This window comes from Rhodamnia argentea, chromosome 11 (assembly GCF_020921035.1).
Source record: "Rhodamnia argentea isolate NSW1041297 chromosome 11, ASM2092103v1, whole genome shotgun sequence".
Lineage (NCBI taxonomy): Eukaryota > Viridiplantae > Streptophyta > Magnoliopsida > Myrtales > Myrtaceae > Rhodamnia > Rhodamnia argentea.
The window spans coordinates 17,462,236-17,484,126 of record NC_063160.1 but is presented as its reverse complement, the minus strand read 5'-3'; the positions used below and the strand labels follow the sequence as shown (position 1 = coordinate 17,484,126).

The window sequence follows — 21,891 nt, the reverse complement described above, 5'->3', positions numbered from 1 at the left end:
TTGATTAAATAGAATGACCCTTACAGTGGAACACTATGCTGACTTTTGAGTTGGGAATAGTGGTAAAAAAAATATGAGGATGATAAGTGCTCCATCACACGCTTTAATTTTCAAATGCTGAGTTCCAATTATTCCTGCTGAAATGGTCAGACTTCCAACGTACGGTAAAAAATGCAAGGTGGATATTTCATTGTAATGGATGAGTACCACCAGACCTGCTGCCTTCAATGGTAGGGGTTTCAATCTGCATATGAAACGCAGGTGACTGTCTGAAAATCTACCAGTAATCCTTGCAAGAACATTGGCCTTCCAAGAAATGGTGGAATCTGTTGTTGTCCCGTACTATTATCTCCCTGCCCTCCAATTTAGAGATTGTCTTGATCGCAGTATGACAGTCCCAACATACTCTCATGTTCTTCATCACCCTGATCGCTTCCCCAGCTTCACTAACAATAAGAGCAAAGCAAACGGCGAGCTTCTCACTATGAACCACCACCATCTCTTCTCTGTCCTCTTCCACCACGTCCCTTAGAACACAGCTTCCCTCTGCCACATATCCGGCCCTTTGCATCCTCCTCCTCAAGTTGGCCAACAGATGGTAGATCTCACTGCATCTTTCGTGCGATCTGTCCCCCGCAAGGAACTTATGCACCTCGCCCTTGTGCTCCACCCAGCTCCACCCAGTTGCCTTCTTCACCCCCCTCCTCCGCATCATCTGCCTGACCTTATCAACATCCTCCCACCTGCCTGCCTGTGCGTATATGTTCGACAACAAAACATAGTTCCCTGAATTGTTTGGCTCGATTTCAAAAAGCCCGTAAGCAGCCATCTCTGCCAAATCGGTCCTCCTGTGAATGCGGCAAGCATTCAAGAGTGATCCGTACACTCCTGCATGTGGCTTCATCGGTATGATCTGAATCAATCTCTTTGCTTCCTCGAGCTCACCCGCACGACCTAACAAGTCGACCATGCACGCATAGTGATCGTTTGATGGAGCTTTGATCGTTTCAAACAACCGGCGACCTTCTTGTAGCAACCCCCCGTGGCTGCATGCCGTGAGGATGCTTACGTAAGTTACACGGTCTGGGTCAATGCCTTCCTCTTTCATCTTTGACATCACTTCCAAGGCTTCCCTTCCACGACCATGGGCGGCCAAACCCGAGATCAAGGTGTTGTAGGATACCACATCTTTCCTTTGCATTTCCTGAAAGATTCGCTGGGCATCTTCAATGCTTCCACATTTAGAGTACATGAAAATCAAGGAATTGTACCCTGAAGTGCCAAGCCTAATCTGATTTTTCTCGAGAAAAGCCACCGCCCATTTGCCTATCTCCAGGGTGCCAAGATGCCCACACGCTGAAAAAACGCTTGCCATGGTGACTTCGTCAGGCTTCGGATGTTCCCCGGTAAGTGTAACCATGTCTTTGAAGAGCCGGACCGCAAAAGCTGATTGGCCGTTTTGAGCATATCCAGCAATCATGGAGTTCCAGGAGACCACATCTTTATTCAGCATCCTATCAAAGAGTTCCCTAGCCGAGGCTAAATCTCCGGACCTCATAAATGCCGAGACCATGGCATTCCATGCGACAGTGTTATTGTGGGGGGCCAGATCATCAAAAATTCGTCTAGCAGCAGCCAAGCGTCCGCATTTGGCGTACATGTCGAGGAGCGCTGTCTTGAGAAAGCAGTTGAAATCGATTCCCCTTACCTGATGAAGCAATGCGGCAAGCGAATCGGCAAGGGAAGGATCGCCCCGTGCCGCACAGGATGAAATGACAGTGACCCAAGTGGTCTCGTTGGGTTGGAAGCCGGCACCAACCATTTCATGAAACAAGCGGAGAGCCTCATCTTCGAACCCGTTCTGAGAGTACCCGGAGAGCATCGCGTTCCAAGAGACCACAGTCCTATCGGGCATTGCATCGAAGCAGCGCCTAGCACTCTCCAAGTCCCCAATGCGGGCGTAACCAGTGACCATGGTGGTCCAGGTGACTACATTGCGGCGGGGCGTCGCATCGAAAAGAGCGCGTGCTTCCCGGAGGTGTCCCCACTTGAAGTAGGCGGAGAGGAGGGAGTTGGAATCGGGGAGAGCCCAGTGGGACAATTCGTCGAACAGGCGGCGGGCCAGGTGGAGGAGGCCAAGCTGGGCGTGAGAATGGAGGAGGGCATTGCGGAGGTGGGGATGGGGGAGAAGGCCCAGCTTGAGGAGGTGGGCGTGGACGGGGATCGGAGATGGTGAGGATCGGATGAGGAGGAGGAAGGAGGCCCAGCTGTGGCTGGTTGTGGAGGTGGACGATGAACTGGGCATGCAACCGCTGCAACTGTCCGATGTCTCTTATCGTCTTCCAATTCATCAATCGATCCACAACACGTTTAATACTACTTTTTGCTCTTAAAACTCAATACTTCGGCCGATGGGGCAAAAGAATTATTATCGCCATTCCCGCCTTCTCCCATTAAAGTGAAAGTTCGAGCTCGAGCTCGAGCCCATCATGGAATCAAAACTTCGGTGGAACCTTCATACTCATACATGGATAGAGAGTTATGGTAAATCATGATGATGCGTGTCATTTGGACCAACAGGAATCCAATCAAATCCGTGTAGACTGGAAACGACAGCGACCGACAGCAACCATTCGATATGTTGGTGGATGGATTCAAAGATAATACGCTACCAGTCCCACCGAAGTGATTGGATTGGGTTGGACTGGGACCCGGCCCAAGACTCGTCCCCAGCGTTGATGGGTTTGATTGCTCCCAGTCCCAGTTCCAGTCCCAGCTGCACGAGAAGAAGCCAAGAAAGGCAATATTGGCATGGCATACAATGGCATCGCTCAAGTTGGAGGTTTTTATCACTATCACGTGGCTTTGCTATCGTCGACCGACTACCGACATTTGACTCTAAAGCTTAAGTTTTTACGACATTAATAATAAGGGAAATCACGTGCGAGGGGTGCGGGCAGGGCAGGGCAGAGAAAAGTAATAGAAAGTTTCTAAACACATTAAAAGTTGCTTTTGCTTTGATATTCAGGATCAGGAGAGGAGAGTAAATTCTCTCCTCACTCTTATCTACATCTTTTTCGGGTAATTTCATACCATTGACATAATTGAAGTATTCTCAGAGAGAGAGAGAGAGAGAGAGAGAGAGATTAGTATCAAAGAATGTGCACCAGCAAGTAGCTAGATAAATTGCACCTGCTTGGCTTAAAGGGAGTGCTCATTATTTCATGGTCGAGAATGGATGATGGCGATGACTTTAAGTGTGAATACGCGCGAAAGAGTCCACCACACGGAGACGGTTGGCGGACTTCAAATTAGGGCATTCGGGGAAAGTTGCTGTACTCATCAAATCTTTGGGATCTTTTGGCAGTAAATGGACGACATTTTTGGGAGGAGGATCCGGTCTTTCCAGTCTCATTATGATATGATAGTTTTGAATTGAAAGAAGGAGGATAGTCCAAAAAGAAATGGGGATGGGGATCCAACCGAGCCCGCCCCAATTAAGCCCTAAAAAAGTTCAATTTTTTTACCTCCGCCATTTCCCAGTTATTCCCGATGCCGCGCCGTAGAATATGAATAATAATTAACCACTGTACTGTTGCGGCAGTAGTAGAAGCAGGGGTAGTGTCAGTATCAGCAGTAAATGACGGGATCCCATCTATTCTTCCTCCTCCTCCTCCTCCTCCTCCTCCTGCTGCGGCTGGCTGGCTGGCTGCTGGCTGTGTGTCGAGCGGTAGTCGATATCGTAGGGTTAGAGAGGGTGAAAATGGCAACCACAACGCTCGTTGGGCATTTTAGATCCTGACCCATTTTGCAAAAACCAAAGATTTCCGATGTCGTCTTCTTGCGGAATGAAGGGGAAGAATGGCGATCCCACACCCAGCAAGCTGCACCTCAAGCGGGAGCTCATCCAAATCCGCAAGGCTTCCCGCTTGTTGCGGGATCCCGGCACCACCTCCTCCTGCAAGTCCCCCCCTCTCTCCGCCTTCCGTCCCCTTCCCACTACCCTCAACGCCGACTCCAAGAGCCCGGTCTTCTTGTACAACTGGAAGTCCCCCAATGCCCTCAGATCTTCCTCCCCCTCCTCCTCCTCCTCTCCCAACAGTCAAGATGCCAGCTTGAGCGATGCCCGCAATGCTGTCTACTTCAAGGCCGCTGGCAGCGACAACCCTCGTCCCTCCCATGATTTCCGCCGCAGAGATGCCAATCTTGTCCCCCGGGGTGGCGCCGCTCCCTCTTCTGCCTTCGAGAAGCGGAGTAAGAAATCCGATGCCCATGCCCTTCTCCTCTCCAGATATCCTCCCAAGGACCTCCGTCTGCCTAGGAATTCCGCACATTCCATGTCCTTTCGCAATGTTCACCCTCCGCTACCGCTGGTCCCAGATGGCTCGGTCGACCCATCTGACGATACTGACGATTACAGTCGCTCCGAGGATTTGAAGCGGATTTCTGGAGCATCCCCATTGCTTTTAAAGGCCAAGCGCCGCAAGAATTGGTCCGGCTCCTCCTCCAAATTGCTCAGAAGCATCAGGAAGGAGGACTCTTCCTACACCTACAGCACCCCTGCTCTCTCGACTAGCTCCTATTATAGGCATGCCAATCGTAATCCAAGCACAGTGGGGTCTTGGGATGGTACAACCACTTCTGTGAATGATGGTGATGACGAGGTGGATGATCCTTTGGATTTGCCTGGAGGGCAGGGATGTGGGATTCCTTGCTACTGGTCCAAAAGGACGCCCAAGCACACGCGCAAGTGTGGCAGTTGTTACTCTCCTTCCCTCTCCGACACCATAAGGAGAAAAGGCAGTAGCATACTCTGCGGCAGTCAATCAGTGTACAGTGGACGGCGCCCATCGCCTTCAGGGTCAAAGAAGCGAAGAGTTGCGTCTAAGAGTGCTCAAGGTCTTCTCCCATTGCTCACGAACGATACTGATGCCAGAGGAGGGTCGTCAGCTGGAACGGGGCGCAGCGATGATGAGCTCTCCACAAATTTTGGGGAGCTTGATTTGGAGGCATTGAGTAGATTGGATGGACGGCGGTGGTCGAATTGTAGGGATCAAGATGGGTTAGAGGCAGTTGCTCCTACCTGTGGCCGAGGAGATGAAGATGCTATGCTGGATAACATCAGAAGCTTGAGTCAGAAGCATAAGCCCGTGTTCTTTGATGAGATAATTGGGCAAAACATTGTGGTTCAATCGCTCGTCAATGCTATTTCAAGGGGAAGGGTTGCTCCTATCTATTTCTTCCAAGGACCTCGCGGGACCGGAAAAACTTCCACAGCCAGGATTTTTGCTGCTGCTCTGAATTGTCAGGCTACTAAAGAAGCCAAGCCATGTGGATGCTGCAAAGAGTGCTCCTCCTTCATTTCAGGAAAGAGCAGAGACCTTTGTCAGGTTGATGGCACCAATAAGAAACAAATCGATAAAGTCAGACATCTACTAAAAAACTTGTTAGTTCGGCCACCAGCACATTCGCGGTACAAAGTTTTTATCATTGATGAATGTCATCTGTTGCCCTCTAAGGTATGGCTGGCTTTTCTTAAATTTGTTGAGGAACCACCACGTCGAGTCGTTTTCATTTTTGTTACAACCGACCTAGATAGCGTGCCTCGTTCCGTGCAATCTCGCTGTCAGAAGTACCTTTTCAACAAAATCAAAGATAGTGACATTGTGCTGCGACTACGCAATATTTCTGCGAGTGAGAATCTGGATGTCGAATTGGATGCGTTGGATTTGATTGCTCTGAATGCAGATGGTTCGCTTCGAGATGCCGAAACTATGCTAGATCAATTGAGTTTGTTGGGTAAAAGAATCACGACATCTCTTGTGAACGAACTTGTAAGTTCCATATCAAATCATTTATCAACATTACTTGTTCCTCTCTGAATTTGAGTTTTGTTTCTTTCCCCTCTGTGGGGGACAAATTTTTTACTCCTTTAGGTGTTTACCGACAAAAATTGACAAACAAGATTTATGTCTTCCAATAGGTTGGAGTTGTTTCAGACGAGAAGTTACTTGATCTACTAGAGCTAGCCATGTCTTCGAACACTGCAGAAACGGTGAAAAGAGCTAGGGAGTTCATGGACTCTGGGGTAGATCCATTGATTTTAATGTCACAGCTGGCCAGTCTTATTATGGATATCATAGCTGGAACATACAAGATGGTTGATTCCGAATATAATGCATCTCTTTTTGGTGCTCGAACCTGTGAGTACAGAACATAGTCTCATTGAATCCATGAATTGTTGCTGAGATAATTTTATTTGATGCTAATCAAAATAGCACTGTGGAATCGTCGTCTTAGTTTTATGCTACTGAGAATACTTTCTGTTTGGATCTTACTTTGTGTTATGTAATTCTACTTGATTAATGTAAAATGAGGACCCAGTATGCAGGGTATATAGGTTAGCAATTTGCAAGATTGATTCTATTTTCTTATATTGTTTTTTTGATAGCCCTAAAGCACTCAACTAGTGTTGTCTATAATGATAATAGCCCGACCTGTGCTACAAAAGTGCCTCATAGCATGGACCGCTGCAAACCATGGTTGGCAGGTGCCAACTTTCAGAAATCAATTAAAGAGTGAATTATTGATATGTTAGCCTTTTTAATTAACTTGGTAAAAACAAATTTTCATTGAAGTGGCACCAAGCAGCTGCTGACCCCTACACAAAAATCATTTACAAGGCCTTGAGGCATTGGCTTCTTTTCTTTTGTTGTCGAGCCCTTGGCTTGCCCTTGTTGTCACTGTTGCAGTTTAGCTGCATATCGTAAGGTTTTGAACTATTATTAGGAGCTGAGGCTATTTAGTATGTCGCCACCTTTAGATCACTCCTTTAGCTTTGGTCAAAGTTTGAGCCAAGTTCGTTGTCGCTTGCTAGAAAGTGCATCAACTTTGAAAAAATGACTGCATTGTCTTTAGGCCATAATAACTTCCTCAGCCATCTTTTTATTAACAAGAGTGTGCCTGGGACTCTTTTGCACCCCAGGTTTAGGTGTGGCAGTCCCCCCCTTGCCACACAAATCGGTAGTCATTGGAGATGAACATGGTTAGGCTCCTTGTGGTGGCCCCATGAGGCCATGCAAGTTGATGATTTGAACAAGCTGCCACTTCAGCAGCCCTTGTGCTCAATTCCTCAGCCATGCTATTTAACCACTTCGTTAGCTCCTCGGCCTCCTATACAAAGCTTCTTTTGAAGTGCTTGTGGATAAGCACTTACGACTTATTTATTTTCTCCAACTAATTTTCTATGCTTTGTTTTCTTGGCTGCAATCCCGACAAGTTTAACTCACTTCATGGTGTGCACTAATATCTGCTTTACCAAGTTCACTGGGGACAAAACTGGGTAATGTTAGATGCCGCAAACACAGTTGACCCTCATCTATCTGGTAGCATTTATAAATGTTGAATTTCTGAGTGGTGTATTATGCTATGATGTCATACTTCTGGGAAAGAAGAACAATTTTGTACTTCTTTGCGTTTTTTCCCTTAAGAAGAGGTTCTGCTTCCACAGAAGTTTACTTTACCCAGTTGCATTTCATTACGAACTTCATTTTGTTCGTGATCACTCTAAAGGCTCAATGTTTGCTGAGTGGTTTTTCTGTCAAGACTTTCCCAAGAGTGTGGATGTTATATTGTTGGAAGAAGCTGATTCTTAGATTTATTATGTCTACAAAGATCCTTTCCCATAGGTTCTTCACTATCTTGTACTAAAATAGTAAGAGAATTTTATTTTTATGAGCAGCAATTACTTTAGTAGAAATATGCAGTGTTTATGCTTGATCACGTTGATATGTATTGGCTTAGCAGCCTCTGCATGATCCGCAGGCATGTAATGGGAGATTTTTTTTTTTTTTTTGGTCAGATGTAATGGGAGATTGATCTGATGCTTTTGTATCTACTTGACTACCTATCCTGAAGGTATCTTTGCCATTAGCTAGAGTTATCCACAAGTGAGTGTGGATTTGGTTTTTTACACACGTTCGTATAAAAAAGTCCAGTAAAGATGCTACCGTCAAATTTTGCAACTTCACTTAGAGGATGATTAATTCTGTGACACCATATCACTGTCTAGCACTGCATTGTTGGCAAATTTGCACCTGCATGTGCTTTTGAATGTCATGGGGCATGTGATGTGTAGCTTTCATTAATAACCATATGTTTTTTTGGCTTCTGTACAGTAAGTGACTCTGAATTAGAGAGATTAAAGCATGCTTTGAAGCTTCTGTCAGAGGCAGAGAAACAGTTAAGAGTTTCGAATGAACGGTCAACTTGGTTTACGGCGACATTGTTGCAACTTGGTTCTGTGCCTTCACCAGAAGCTTCGAATTCCAGCAGTAGTCAGAAGCAAAGTTCCAGGACAACCGAAGATCCATCAAGTGCTGCTAGAGGATACACTTCTTACAAACGAAAATCAGATTCTAGATATGCACCCCAGGAATCTGCCTCTCCTGTGTCTTTGCTTGAAGAAGCAAATTCGTCTCCCTGTCATCAGGGGACTGCATTGTCACTTATCAATGATCACACTTTCAGAACCAGGGGCACACATGCTGGGGGGCTTGGAGGCACAATGTTCAAAACAACTAGCCTGGAAAAGTTGAACGACATTTGGATACGTTGCATAGAGAGGTGCCATTCAAAGACACTCAGACAGTTGCTGCATGTTCATGGCAAGCTTATATCTATCTCAGAAACTGAAGGTAAGGCGACGAGCTTCCGTATTTCATCATGCACCCCATGCAATTATCTGGTGATGTACAACAATCTGTGTTAAACTAAACTTTAATGAGTAGCGGTTTGTTTAATTCTATCCGTTTGAAATTTATATTTCGAAAAAGAGTTGCAAACTTGGTTGAACAGCAGTTGAACATATTTGATACGGAGGATTTTGATTTTCGATCAACAGTTGATGTACAACCCATGCTGGTTATATTTGACAGTTTCTCTGACACCGTGGAATCTCATGAAGATGCAGGGACAACCTTGTTTCAAAGTCTACCCTGTCCTTGGCAGCCAAATTCTGAACCAGGAATTGCTTATATTACTAGGATGGCCTACATAAATTGCTTGTTAATTAATTGGCTGACATGTAAGAAAAAAACGGATAACATCAGTAGCCCGGTGTTGGCCTGCCTAATGCTCTCTATTGTATCTATAACATTGGAAAATAATCTTTCATACATCTGGACATTGATTTGCTTGTGAGACCGTGTGCAACCATAGTTTGTATTCCCCCAATTTCATTGTAGCTTCTTCTACAATTGTTAGCTTGCCTTCTGAGAATTGTGAAGTACTTTGTTCAAGTTGAACTTTTACATAAATCTAAAGAAGGATCATTTGTAATTGCCACACTCACCACTAAAAAGGGCAGTCAGAGGTCCGTTGTACTTGTTTCTTGTTATCTTGATGCTTCACTTAGCTGATCAGGGTAGGAGTTTTTTGTGCTTAATAACTAATCAGGGGGAAAAACATCCCCATCATCTCTTATGGTTTCATTTTCAAGCAGTTAAGTTTGGTAAGAGCCAGGGACCTTCTAATTTGTTGGGCATGATGCATGCCTATCGTACCCTCTGATCATCATTGCTAACGTGTTCAGTTCATGTATATTCATTGGTTGACAATGAAGACAATGCGTTCTTTGTTTGCTTCTGTATTTCTAATGTAATCTCATCGTGGTTGCAGGAGTTCTTGTTGTATATGTAGCTTTTGCAGATAAAGATGTTAAATTGAGAGTGGAGAGGTTCTTGAGCAGTATTACAAACTCCATAGAAATAGTTTTGAGACGAAACGTGGAGGTTAGACTTATCCTCCTCCCAAATGGTGAGGATCTGATGAAGTATGTCAATCAGGGGGATTCACCAGTTCCGAGTCAAATAGGAACAGGTATGGACACTCCAAGAGAGAGGAAAGCATTTGTTGAAGGTTATGCTGATGAGGCATCATGTCAAGAGTTACCCAAAGTGTCCCAGAGAACCGTTAGCAATTTAGATGACAAGTTAAAAGGAAGAACGCAAGATGATTCTAAAGACTGTCAGTTGGTGGATCGGATTGGATGTTCATCAGAGTTCATGGTTGAAAAGACTAATGGTACAAATGAAAAGAGGCAGGAGGTCCCAATGCAGAGAATAGAGTCCATTATCAGAGAGCAGAGGTTAGAAACTGCCTGGTTGCAAACTGCAGATAAAGGAACCCCTGGCTCATTAATTTGTTGCAGACCTGAGAAGAATCAGGTCTTACCTCAAGATGGCATCTATGATCAACATAAGATGGAATCAGTTAATTCTACAGATTTTTCTTCTCAGCATTGGGAGGACGAACTGAATCATGAACTCAAAGTTCTGAAGATTGCTGATGGAAGGGCCTTGCAGAAGGACCAAGTTAATAAAAGTCACTATCCTATGTCCCCAAGTTTGCTGCATGATAGCAGTTTCATGGCAAATTTCAACAAGGAGAGCCTGTAAGTTGATTTTCTTGTTTTTTTTTCCATTTTTTCGGTTACAAGGGAGCATATGAAACAAAATAAACTGGTTCACAAAACGTGCAAAAGAAATTACCACATAATCACTTAGAACGATGAGACGTGCAAGTTGATGTTCTTATTAAGTAGTTTCTCATAGTTCTCTCTATGATTTGCTTCTGCCATATGAAGCTAGTTATTCTCTTTAATTGGGGGTTAAATTCAGCTCTCTAGATAAGTTCCGTTGAGTGTTTCCTTCAGAAGTTATAACTGAAGTTATACCTTCTGGTGTTTGTCTTATCAAATCAAGAAACTTAAGTTTAGTTTGTTCAAGCTTTTATGGGACTACTACTTTTTTCTTCAAATGTAAAATTCATAAAAAGGATCTCCTGAAAATCAGAAAGATGCGCTAAATAGTGCCGAAAAGTTTACAGAGAACTTGCACCATTGACCTTGTATACTGGTTCTGATTCTTCAACAATTGAAGATGTTTTTCAGATTCGAGCCCATTTGGTTAAGTTACAGTATTTCTGAAACGTTTGTTGATGATTACCTGCTGATAAAGGGGAGGAACAAGATCTGCGGTCTGTATATGCATTCTCCTGGCTAGGATCCACATTTCTATATACTCTGCACGATTACTGCTACCATTGGCGATTCCACTGCTTGAATAGTCTGATGTTTGGTTGAAAAAGGAAAAAAGCTTTAGAAGATATCAAATGTTAGTGTGCCCCACAGGCACTTGTAAAGCCTTATTGAATGTGCTTAGAAATTTAAAATTTACCATATGAAGTAAGTGGTTTATCTAAATGTGTAGTTCTTTCATTTTCAAAGTGTCTCGAAAAGTGTTATTTCCATTTTTAATTAACCAAACTAGTGCTCTAGGGGCACATAGCCACCTATTTGTCTTGTGAATAACTTCGAGGACCACAAATATCATTAAGTGCATTGATTATCTTATTACTAGAACGATTAGGGCAGTTTACAGATTGCTCGTGTCTGAATTAAGGCATGCTCAACATGGTGCACTGCTGATTTTGCTATACTTTCAGTTCACACTAAAACTGAGTTTCCGCATGTTTTTCTAAATGTTGGCATTTCTTTAGGGTTTATGAGTCTGGTTCAGGAAATGAAGGTTGTGGCAGGATGTTCTGCTGGAATAACACTAGATCTCAGAGAAGGGGAAAGGTGAGCTCTTGGATTTACTTATATGCTTGCATGCAGACGGTGTTTTCAATACTCTGATGATGCATACTGGATAACATTATGCAGCACAAAAGGACTGTCACGCGCTCACGCAGAAATGGAGGTTTCTCTTTCTTCAGTGCATGCATGAAGGCAAATTCAGAAAGCAAATTAAGAAGACCAAATGACAAGTAGCATCAAATTTAAGTTGCCTTTTTTCCTTTTCCCTTGGTATCATTTGTGTATTTAGGTGCTCAATCGCCGCTTTTAATATGTGGATATTGTTTTAAAAGTCGGGCCATTTTTGCTTCAATAGAAGATTATTTGAAGCTCACTGTGAGTTCGGGAGAAACAATTAACAAAGATTTTGCTGAAGCCTTAATCTATTGAGACTGCAGATTTTCCAAAAGAGTTTATAAGCAAGTAAGTCTACGAGATTGCGTTTTCAACAATAGGGGTGACTGAAGATGTCACATCTGCAACTGGCACATCATGTAAGTGTCAATGTCTAAATATTTTTCCACATTCAAAGATAGCATTCTTGCATCATGCTTTCTCGAAGTTAGGAGTGACTGTTCTTAACACAACATGAATTTACTGACAGAAAATTGAGCTCGACATGACTAACTCGAGAGTAATATCAATTGACATGTACTCATTAATTTAATGAAAACACGTTGTAATCACATTCAAGTACATTCTTTTAGTGACGAATATAAATTATGTCAACCCTACTCAAAGAGCCGTTTTCTAGGAATACAATCAAAGTGAATATTTTCCAGATCTGTGTATTAGATGTTCTCACATCATTATCACTTATCAGGATAATTCTACTTGAGCTTGTTCATTCCTTGTCATCTTCCCAGTAACTACGCTCAAACAAGAAATTTGGACACACATGAACGCAGGCTAAAGGATTGATGAGGCTTAATCTGTTTGTTGTCATGCCAATCTGATCTACACATGTGCGCGTGTTCTAGAGAGAGAGAGAGAGAGAGAGAGAGAGAGAGAGAGAGAGAGCAGTGGGGGTTCTTCCTTACACCAAAGTTTTCATGTTAGTTCCCTGTAATTAAGATGAAATGTGAAAGTCCACCATGAGGTGACATTTTCGTTTTTTTCTTTTTCAAGAAACAAGATGTCTGAAATTGAGGAGGGACTCCCTCTGAGTAACGTTTCCCTCTCATATTTATTTTACCATTATATAGCCAACTAACTTTTCAAGCGAATCAAGTTGCATCAAGCTCGAGTGTTCCTAAAAAAGTTACTTTTGAGTTGCTGTCCTGCCGCTCGGAATTTGTTGCTGCAAGAATTATATCATTTGAAATTGAGGAGCTCAATTTTGATTTTGGATAAATAGCCAAAGAGTTCAATCTGGGAAGTTTTATGGCGATGGCCCTCCGACGTCCATGTTCAATATTCTCTCCGCTAATAGCAGATCATCAGGAGTCGTGACCTGAAAGGCAATAACTACTATGTTGATACGCAATCAGAGAGAGCAATATATCCAACATCTATAGGGGGGGAAAAAGTATCCAACCAAGTATTCAATGGTTCAGGCATTTCAAAGTATGGTTATCTAAAGCTGGTTTAGAGATTTTCACCTTGATGTTGGTGTAAGATCCTTCAGTGACATATACAGGATGCCTGAGGTGCTCCACGATAGATACATCATCAGTCACTTCAAGGCCTTCTCTGTAATTTATGGCATCCCATTCAATGTAATGTCAATAGTGATAAGTCAAAATTTAAGCACCAAATTAGCTGCAAAAGAGTTCCTTCACCTGTACTTAATCCAATATACTGACTAGTATGGGAACATTCCATCGACATTATCAGAAAATTAGAGCTAGAGTACATACTGGTAGTCTATCACATACTTATATCAGCCACAAACAATGCATCAAGTTTGTGAAAGGACTGCTTCGACTGTAAACATAACTACATCAACTAATCAGACATCAGAATATAATCCACGACAACATGCAGGTGCCTATGAATATGCTTCCATTCCACATACTCAAAAGGTCAAGTTAGTTCACGCCTACAAGCACATGCCAACCTAGCTAAGCATTACTCAAATTCAGTGTGCCGCTGAACCGACAGCTGGTCAAATACTGAAATCCACTTACTTACAGGACTCCCCTCAAGTGACCTTCGAGATCTGTCTCCACTTATGCATTACTTCACAGTCTCTACATTCCTTTATGTTGGACTTGGATTGTTTAAAACCTACCTACCATTCTTAACCCACTACTCAGAAGGTTACATGTACGATATGGTTGTTCAGAGCCATGGGCCAACCAGGTCAGCCACCACCTCTTTGAGCCATCAGTGATATAGGAGTCCACAATAAGTTCCACATCTTCTGTAATTATAGCCACCGAATAAACTTTTAGAGGTTTGTTAGGATTGTCCATTGCTCAATCATGAATTTAAACTTCCCTTTTTGTCCTTCAGAGATGCCACATTACAACAGCTCCATCTCAATCACACCAGCCTGCAAGTTGTTCACCATGAGCAACTGTATAAACAATCGGTATTGAGAACTTTCACGACTGATTTTACAGTCAAATCGTGAACCTCTGCTCCTTTCACAGCAGTTTCTTTGGGTTAAAGGACCTAGAGGATATGCAGGAAGTCTGCCACCACAGTCTATATCCCATGCCACCGTAATTTAATTACCTCTGTTTGGAGCAGGTTTAACCTCTCTATAGGCTTGAAGCCTAAAAAATTTAAATCATGCCTGGCATAAATAAGCAAGGTGCAAAATTCTGCACCAGAAACGCTCCCTTTTGCCTTCACGAGAGCTGGTAATAAGACACTATAATAATGTTGCCTCTGGTAAAAGGTTATCCTACCCAATCATCCATTGCCCAATAATGCAGCATTTAAAATTTTCAGATATCTATGGCAGTGTTGACATTAAAAAGAGTAATAACAAAATAAATAAATATAAAAACAGCCGTCTTCTGCTCTGAGAGATTGGGATAGAAATAACAAAAACAAAGGGAGTTCATATAATATGATTCTCTGCCCAACAGTAAGAGATGAAAATGCAGAAAGTGCACACTGTGTACCTATTGACTAGTTCAAAGCCTCTCTTAAGCAGCGAAGGCTTGATCACCTGTAACAAATTAAGGGAGCTGGTCACAAGAGGTCCATAAATTCAAGCATTTATCTCCTTGAAAACAAACCTGAGGTGTTTGCATCTCCCAAAGTGTTTTTCGATCCAGCGTTCTCACAACAAATGATTCACTATTTGCCTGTAAAGGATTGATGAAATTTCACCATTCAGTAGATGAACTGGCAGAAACAATCATGTTCACACCTCATGTCTACTTTTTGCGAATTAAAAAAAAAAAGGATTTCGTTGAAAATGAAAATTGTAGTACATCACAAATGGACATACTGAACTTATAAAGGCCACCATGATGTCATTAATTGCAGAAACAGGCAGTATTTATGGTACTGCCAATTCTTAAAACCGAGGTTCATCCCGACGTATAAAAATCATGCTTATCATGATGCAGTTGTAGGACAAGAGGTCAATGGCACTGATACGTAAGGACGTGTCTGCGCATTCACGCACACTTGCACCAGACACATGTATCATGGGTATACAATCTCGACAATGAAACAACTTCCCCATAAGTGACCAAATATATAATCAGCAATTTACAAGCCAAAACCAGCTCGGGAGCCAATAAAGACATATGGGACAAATACACAACAAGAGATGCTTCAATGTAATGTATCAACTGGAGTACAATAAGCAGCAGAAGATACAATGAATTTGATGAGGAAAAGACACGAGGCATGAGTTCAGGCTCAGAGGAAAGGAATCAATTGAAAGCAGCAAGGGGTAAAATGAGACCAATACAGGCTACTCGCTGCATTAACAATGAAAGCTACCAGCAGAACAAGTTGTCCTAGAAAGATTGAGCTATAGAATAGAACACCAAGAGATTAGTATGAAAATGTGCTGATACCATTCAATTACATGAACCCAGAAACACTCACCTCTTTGATGGTAGCTTTAACAGGAACCCCAAGAACAGCAGCTCCATTTTCCCAGCCATCTTTAAGTACCTAAAACCAAAAGCAACTTAAGACCAATACCAATATCGTAAAAACATACATATTTGAAGGAACTGCACAGAATGAAGAGAAAATATGGGTAGAAAAAGGTCAACTGGTGATGCAATTTCCAACAGAATTCAATGTGAACAAGATAGACATGAAAGAGCTTTGCAGATATTCATTTATCACTGAAAAAACAAAAACAGCAGCCGCTATACAAGAAACTCTCAGAATGTAACTGAGCCAAGTTTTTTCATTAAAAGGTGAAAAACTCTTAGACCTACGGGGTCAACATCAACAGTTAGCATAATCCAGCCAAGCCAACTCACAACAGTTGTCTTAGAATGTCCCCGTCCATGCTTATTCTTTCAGATAAATTAGCTTTTAAACTTTTCAATTGAAAGTTGAAATGAAACTTCTTACATCAAATCTTATGTAAAGAACAGATAATGTATTTATACAAGGCTGAATTACTTCTCTTGGATCACAATACACCATTGCAGATACAATTGGAAAAAAAAAAAAAAACAGATCAATCAGTACAAAATGAAGGAAACTTCACATACACTGGTGGTGACTTTTACAAAATAACGTTAGTGAAAATGCTCCAAACTCACACACGCATGCGTACTCTAGCAATCCCATTTAGTAGTTCCAGACCAAGTTAGGTCGCATATAACTCTGCTTATATTACGCACCCTTTTACTTTTATAGGATATTCAGGATTTAGGATCTAGCCAGCTGAGTGAGCTTCAAGCCAAGTGATGTAAGCCAAAAGCTAGCTATACCAATTGGCTCAATACATGGATCAGGTTCAGGTTACAGCTATTACTGTTTTATTTTACGCAGGTTTTGCCATATATACTGTAGCTAGTCCTCAGGCCAGACTGTGCAAGTGAAGCCCCAACCAGACCAGACAAGGCTGTCAATGCAATCACTTACAATCTCCTGTATGGCAGATTAAAGGTGGATTACCATTCATGTTCATCATGAAGGAAATAGGAGGCCTCAATGAATATGTCAAAAACAAAAGACTTCTTCTTCATATCAAGAGCTTGTTGAACAAAACTAAAAACAATTAATGCACCCTGCACACAATTGGCTCGCTATATATATATATATGCAGGACACCCCCCCTCTCTTCCCTTCCCTTCCCTTACTCCATAGGAGACTTGAAAACTATCTTTGTGAACTGAGTTGGTAGAATCACTGAGAAGGGTTCTTGCTGAGAATAAATAAATAGAATTTCTAAGGAGAGAGGAAAAGTTTGAAAGCCTGGTTGCATGACCACAAAGAACTAGCAAAAGGAAAAAGAGCAGATTGAATGAAATCAGACCTTTTCTATGTCTCCATGTGATATAAGAGGTCTTGCAGAATCATGAATGCAGACAAGCTCAGACCCACTATCAACGGCCTGAAGGTAAACATTCCACACAATGGAAGTTAACAAACCGTCATCTCTAGGAAATAACATAAAAGCTTGTTCAACCTTAAATACTACCTTCAAATCCTTCGCAGAATTACAACTATTATTCAGGAAGGAATTTCCAATCAAATACAAATTTTCTTCAATACATGGTGACTAGGAAAAAAAACTGATACATGTAAATGTTTGAATCAGCATCTACTAACATTCAGACCTTCTCACAAACAAAGTGCAGAAAATTTGCTGTCTCATGATGAGTGAGTCAAACATGATGCATCCGAATTTAGCAGTATGAAAAACAAAAACAAAGAAATACATATAAAAATACAAAGCTATCACAAATGGACCTGGAAACCAAAAATCGAAGTGACAGATATAAAGGAGGGGTTGAAATTCTTGACATGTGGACTCATTTTCTTTCGTTCTTTCACCCAAAACAATGTGGACGATACTTTTCATGGAAAGTCAAGTGTGTCCAGACATGTGTGACTGAGGAACTACATGTATCTAACACATTGGCATGATATAAGATGAGCAAGTTCTTTCATTATTCTCATGTGAAGCATGGCAACTCAAAAAACATCTTCCATTCGCATATCTTAGTTTCTTTAATTTTTCCTCTTCCTTTAACAAAACGAAGAAAAACTTTTCCTCCTCACCGTAGCTAACCTAGTAAGTAGAACGGTTATCATGACACTACCTTTTCCACCTCCCTAAAGCTAAAGTTTCAAGATCTACCCTTCCTATGCCTGCACTGGCAGTTGCCACTAGGCCACTTTTAGTAATATGTTGGCAAAGCGCAGTCTTATGGTGTATACAAAATATAAGAGAAACAATGAAAAATACAATGCATGCAAAGGAGAGACAAAGGAAACACAAAAATACTAAATGAAGTACTGGGAACAGCAAGGAACTCCAATGTCCAATGACAACTAGAGTGGAACAACCACATCACAAGTTCCGCAAGGGTTAAATGATTAAGTTGATTTTACACAGTGCAAGTGTCAACCCAATCAAAGAGGAAAACATTGGCAGCCTTCCACACAAAACACAAACATAATAAATGAAACAAATCTTAAGCTTTTATTGACAACAAAGCACTAATGTGCACCTGAAGGCCACTGTAGACCGAATCCTGTCTCTCCTTCCCAGGCAGTGTAAATTTAACATCCACTTGAACCTTCTCTTTGGTGTCTGAGACAAAGGAACAAATTGGTTTGCACATCTTCTAGAGCACAAAGGACACAATGTGCCTTAAATGACACAGGACAATTACCAAACCAGAAAAGAATAGTAGAGCCTACTGAGCAAACACGCTTGAAGATAGATTAGAAAAGAAGTTGGAGAAGAAGGTGTGAGAATGGTACCTTCAAATATGTCTTTGTACGATGGATCACAAACTACAATAATTTCCTTCACCTCTCTCATTTGTGAAAAAGTATAAAAGCTGCAAGAGAAGAGCCATGATCTTAATCTTGACTTCATGGAGACATGAAGAGGAAAAAGAAAAGGGAGGACATTTAGGAACCAACACGCACTCAGCACCCAATGGGTACGATGTTGCTTAATCTGCCAACAAAGCTTTATAAGTACAAAATTAATATGAAACTCAGTGTTGGAGAACCATGGTCAGAAAAGAAAGTAGAACACTAATACATGTCTACATACTGTAAACACTATAAGGAACTATGCCGATGGACATAGATAACGTGTGTTAGCCCATCCAAGGTACTGATAAGGATAATCAGTGCTACTAAAGAAGGATATTGTGATTACAAATGGCAAGGATCAACTTCCCACAAGGATGCTATACCAAGTCCAACTTCTTGCTACTCGTCCAAATGAAGATACAGGGCTCTCTCAGAAAAGGAAAGGGGGTGATTGCACTTTGTAGGTTCTTTAGAAGAGGAGACCTACAATATGAGCGAGTTTCGTTTACCTGTACAAAGCAATTGGCTGGCCAAGAAGTGGAAGATACTGCTTTGGCATGCTCGCCTATTCTAATAAACAGAAGGTAATCATCATTTGGAAGATGAAACATAGAGAAATAGAAGCAATAAAAAGGTAGGCACCAAATATTTGTTCGAATTTTCCTAGACAAACACCAGCAATACAAATGCAAACAAGCCACGACGGAATGACTCCTGAAAGATAGTAATGCAAGGGCGAGGAAACAAAGAGGAAAGACGTAGAGTCTCCAGGATGAAGAGAATGACGGTACTGTGACATGCCAGGCCGATGATGTCATTGGGTGGGACCAAAAAATGAAGGATCTTGGGAGGGAGGAGGAGTTGAATGAATTGGAAAAGGTAGGTGAAGAAGGAGGGGACTTACACCCATCCTCTTGCCCTTCCCTCCAGCCAAAAGAACGACCGAGACGCTACCCTCCCTCACAACTGTGAAGCTCTGCGCAAATGCAAAATGTTAATATTGCTGTCAGAAGGATTTCACTGGCTTTGAACTAGAGGCATGTAATTGTATTCACTTACGTTGTCATCTTTACCAGAGCAATGAACTCTCGCGCTGGAGGGAACAAATTTAGCTGTTCGTCGGGACTGAATGGCACCTGCTGAAGTAAGAAGCAAAAAACAAGAGGGGGTTACCGGACGGAATTCCAAAGAGAGACAGAGAGAAAATGGAGGATGATTAAGAAAAAGAAGAAAGAAGGATTTGCCTCGGGCAGAGCGTCGGAGAAGGAGAGGCTGCCGGCGAAACTGGGTCCTGCCGCAGCTGGAATTGCTGGAGGAAGGAGGCCAGAGGGTCAAAGAGGAAAAGCCTCCGACCATTGTTTGAGACATCATGTCGCGCACACGAACAGCCGCTGTCTCTCTCGAGACCTCTCTCCTCTCCTCTCCTCTCCTTTTAAACAGTTGAATGTTGAGGTAGGTAAGAGAGAGAGAGAGAGAGAGAGAGAGGAGGGGAGGGGGGTGGGGGGGGGGGCTATCGATAGTGATTGATTCCCAACGAGGATGTGCAGATATCTCGTCGAGTGCTGACGAAATTTCTACCTCCGCGTCTCTCCTCCACGTGCAATTCGCCTTCTTCAGTTAACTCACATGCCATTATTATGCCATTATCCCGTATTTTATATAAAATATTCATTGATTGAAAGATTTTGTGATCAGAAATAACTGATGTTAAGCTAACATCTTCTTGAATAATATGAGTCATAAATGAATTGTATTTAATATTCAAAACAAGCTTATTTAACAACTTAATGGGTCTTAAATAAATTCTAAATGGGTCATAAATATATTACTTGATTATCTTAAGTGAGTCATAAACAAGTTTTATGGTTTTTTAATTTTATGATGTTTTATAATTTCTTATTTTCTTTTTTCTTCTATGAAATCCGACGGGTTATGCGTTGCTGTTACCACCACCAAATGCCGGACGTCGGACGTTGCTAGTGGTCGGCCAATTGTTGCCGGTAGAGGAAGAAGGAAGCCTTGCGATTTCCTAGAAAAAAAAAAGAAAAACTACAAAAATACAAAAAAGAAGAAGAAGAAATTTATAACAAATAAGTTTTTTCAAATTGAATTAAATATAAAAGAACTCAGCTCCAAGCAAATGTTGGGAGTATCCCTGCATAAAAAGCCATGGGGATCTGCGTATGGCAATGTGTGAGAAACACCCACTAGACAACCCAACAACTGCAGTTTTAAGGAACGTAGGACTAATTTTGAATTAGTCAATTAATGTAGGTATCTCCTATCATTAGTACAATAATAGACTAATTCAAAATTCAAAATAATTTGAATTAGTCCATTCCAAAAAAACTCATAATTACAAACGCTATCCTAGAGTTAAGGATAAGAGAAACTCATTCTCAAACCTAAAGTTTACTTTTTACATGGTATCAGAAGACTAGTAGGATCCTTAAAAACACATCGCTATTCCTTCTTTCTCTTCCATTTTTTGGTCTCTCCTATTCACAATGTCATCTCCCACCTCCACTCCGGCTGTGCAACACCTCAAACTTTCCGGTGATAATTTCTATTGTGAAAAACCCAATTGTTTTCGTTGCTTGGTAGCCAATCTTTAATGGGATACCTTAATGGTACCATTATCTGTCCCACTCCAATTAATTCTATTTCTAGTTGTAAGCACTTTGTCCAATTTGTTGATGATTTTTCCAAATATACTTAATATTATCCTATTCAAAATCGATCTATGGTCCCTTTTATTTTTCAAAAAATTCAGAACCATGGCTGAGAAATAATTTGAAAAACTCATCAAAGCTATACAATCGGATTGGGGTGGGGAATATAGAAACCTAAATAATTTTTTTTTCAAATAATGAAATTCTCCATCGCGTAGCATGTGCACACACTCACGAGTAGATAGAGCAGTTGAGCAAAAAATGTGTTATGGAAAATACTCCACAAAGCACATCATCTGAAGATTCAAATCACGAAGATCTCACTGAGACCGAACGTGACGGATCAAATAGGAGCTGGAAAGATAGATCCAGTTATCCCGCAAATCGAGTCATAGGAAATATAGATGAAGGATTCAGAACCAGATCCGGACTCAAGGATACGATAAATGCCTTTGTTCTAGTTTCTGAAGTTAAACCCAAAAGAATCGAAGAAGCTCTTGAAGATGAAAGCTAGATCGAAGCAATGCAACAAGAGTTATAACAATTCGGATCGAATGAAGTTTGGGAACTTGTACCCGAACCAAAGAATCATCCTGTTATTGGAACCAAATGGGTCTTCCGGAATAAGCTGGATGACAAAGGAAA

At 41.7% G+C, this 21,891-nt stretch overlaps 3 protein-coding genes across 4 annotated transcripts; 1 reads left to right on the top strand and 2 right to left on the bottom strand.

The window, feature by feature from the left end:
• Position 1: 1 nt before the first annotated feature.
• LOC115747367 (pentatricopeptide repeat-containing protein At1g14470-like) lies at positions 2-2,471 on the bottom strand. The gene has a single exon (XM_030683505.2). It carries the CDS (start codon positions 2,303-2,305, stop codon positions 278-280), a length of 2,028 nt encoding a protein of 675 aa, XP_030539365.1. The 5' UTR covers positions 2,306-2,471; the 3' UTR covers positions 2-277.
• Positions 2,472-3,612: 1,141 nt separating this feature from the next.
• Positions 3,613-11,972, top strand: LOC115747296 (protein STICHEL). Of its 2 annotated transcripts, XM_048272859.1 has the most exons (7): positions 3,624-3,720; positions 3,757-5,834; positions 5,984-6,203; positions 8,178-8,696; positions 9,679-10,453; positions 11,560-11,641; positions 11,726-11,972. In XM_048272859.1, the coding sequence occupies exons 2-7, from the start codon at positions 3,831-3,833 to the stop codon at positions 11,831-11,833; spliced, it is 3,708 nt and encodes a 1,235-aa protein (XP_048128816.1). In that variant the 5' UTR covers positions 3,624-3,720; positions 3,757-3,830; the 3' UTR covers positions 11,834-11,972. The 2 variants fall into 2 exon arrangements, with proteins under 2 accessions (XP_030539255.1, XP_048128816.1); XM_030683395.2 differs by having other exon boundaries at positions 3,613-5,834.
• Positions 11,973-13,017: 1,045 nt separating this feature from the next.
• Positions 13,018-20,049, bottom strand: LOC115747297 (2-C-methyl-D-erythritol 4-phosphate cytidylyltransferase, chloroplastic). Its single transcript, XM_030683396.2, has 12 exons — positions 19,819-20,049; positions 19,634-19,713; positions 19,479-19,550; positions 19,084-19,139; positions 18,512-18,591; positions 18,256-18,338; positions 17,055-17,132; positions 15,659-15,727; positions 14,833-14,901; positions 14,716-14,762; positions 13,240-13,330; positions 13,018-13,091 (listed from the first exon to the last, which is right to left on the bottom strand). The coding sequence occupies exons 1-12, from the start codon at positions 19,943-19,945 to the stop codon at positions 13,020-13,022; spliced, it is 924 nt and encodes a 307-aa protein (XP_030539256.1). The 5' UTR covers positions 19,946-20,049; the 3' UTR covers positions 13,018-13,019.
• Positions 20,050-21,891: the final 1,842 nt, after the last annotated feature.

Excerpts from the sequence above, each read along its gene's own strand:
- LOC115747367 (XM_030683505.2), bottom strand. The coding sequence starts at position 2,305 with ATGCCCAGTTCATCGTCCACCTCCACAACCAGCCACAGCTGGGCCTCC.
- LOC115747296 (XM_030683395.2), top strand. The coding sequence starts at position 3,831 with ATGTCGTCTTCTTGCGGAATGAAGGGGAAGAATGGCGATCCCACACCC. Across the intron at positions 6,204-8,177 it reads TCTTTTTGGTGCTCGAACCT|TAAGTGACTCTGAATTAGAG; the intron begins GTGAGTACAGAA and ends GCTTCTGTACAG. Across the intron at positions 10,454-11,559 it reads AATTTCAACAAGGAGAGCCT|GGTTTATGAGTCTGGTTCAG; the intron begins GTAAGTTGATTT and ends GCATTTCTTTAG.
- LOC115747297 (XM_030683396.2), bottom strand. The coding sequence starts at position 19,945 with ATGATGTCTCAAACAATGGTCGGAGGCTTTTCCTCTTTGACCCTCTGG. Across the intron at positions 14,763-14,832 it reads GGGAGATGCAAACACCTCAG|GTGATCAAGCCTTCGCTGCT; the intron begins GTTTGTTTTCAA and ends AATTTGTTACAG. Across the intron at positions 13,092-13,239 it reads GATCTTACACCAACATCAAG|GTCACGACTCCTGATGATCT; the intron begins GTGAAAATCTCT and ends ATTGCCTTTCAG.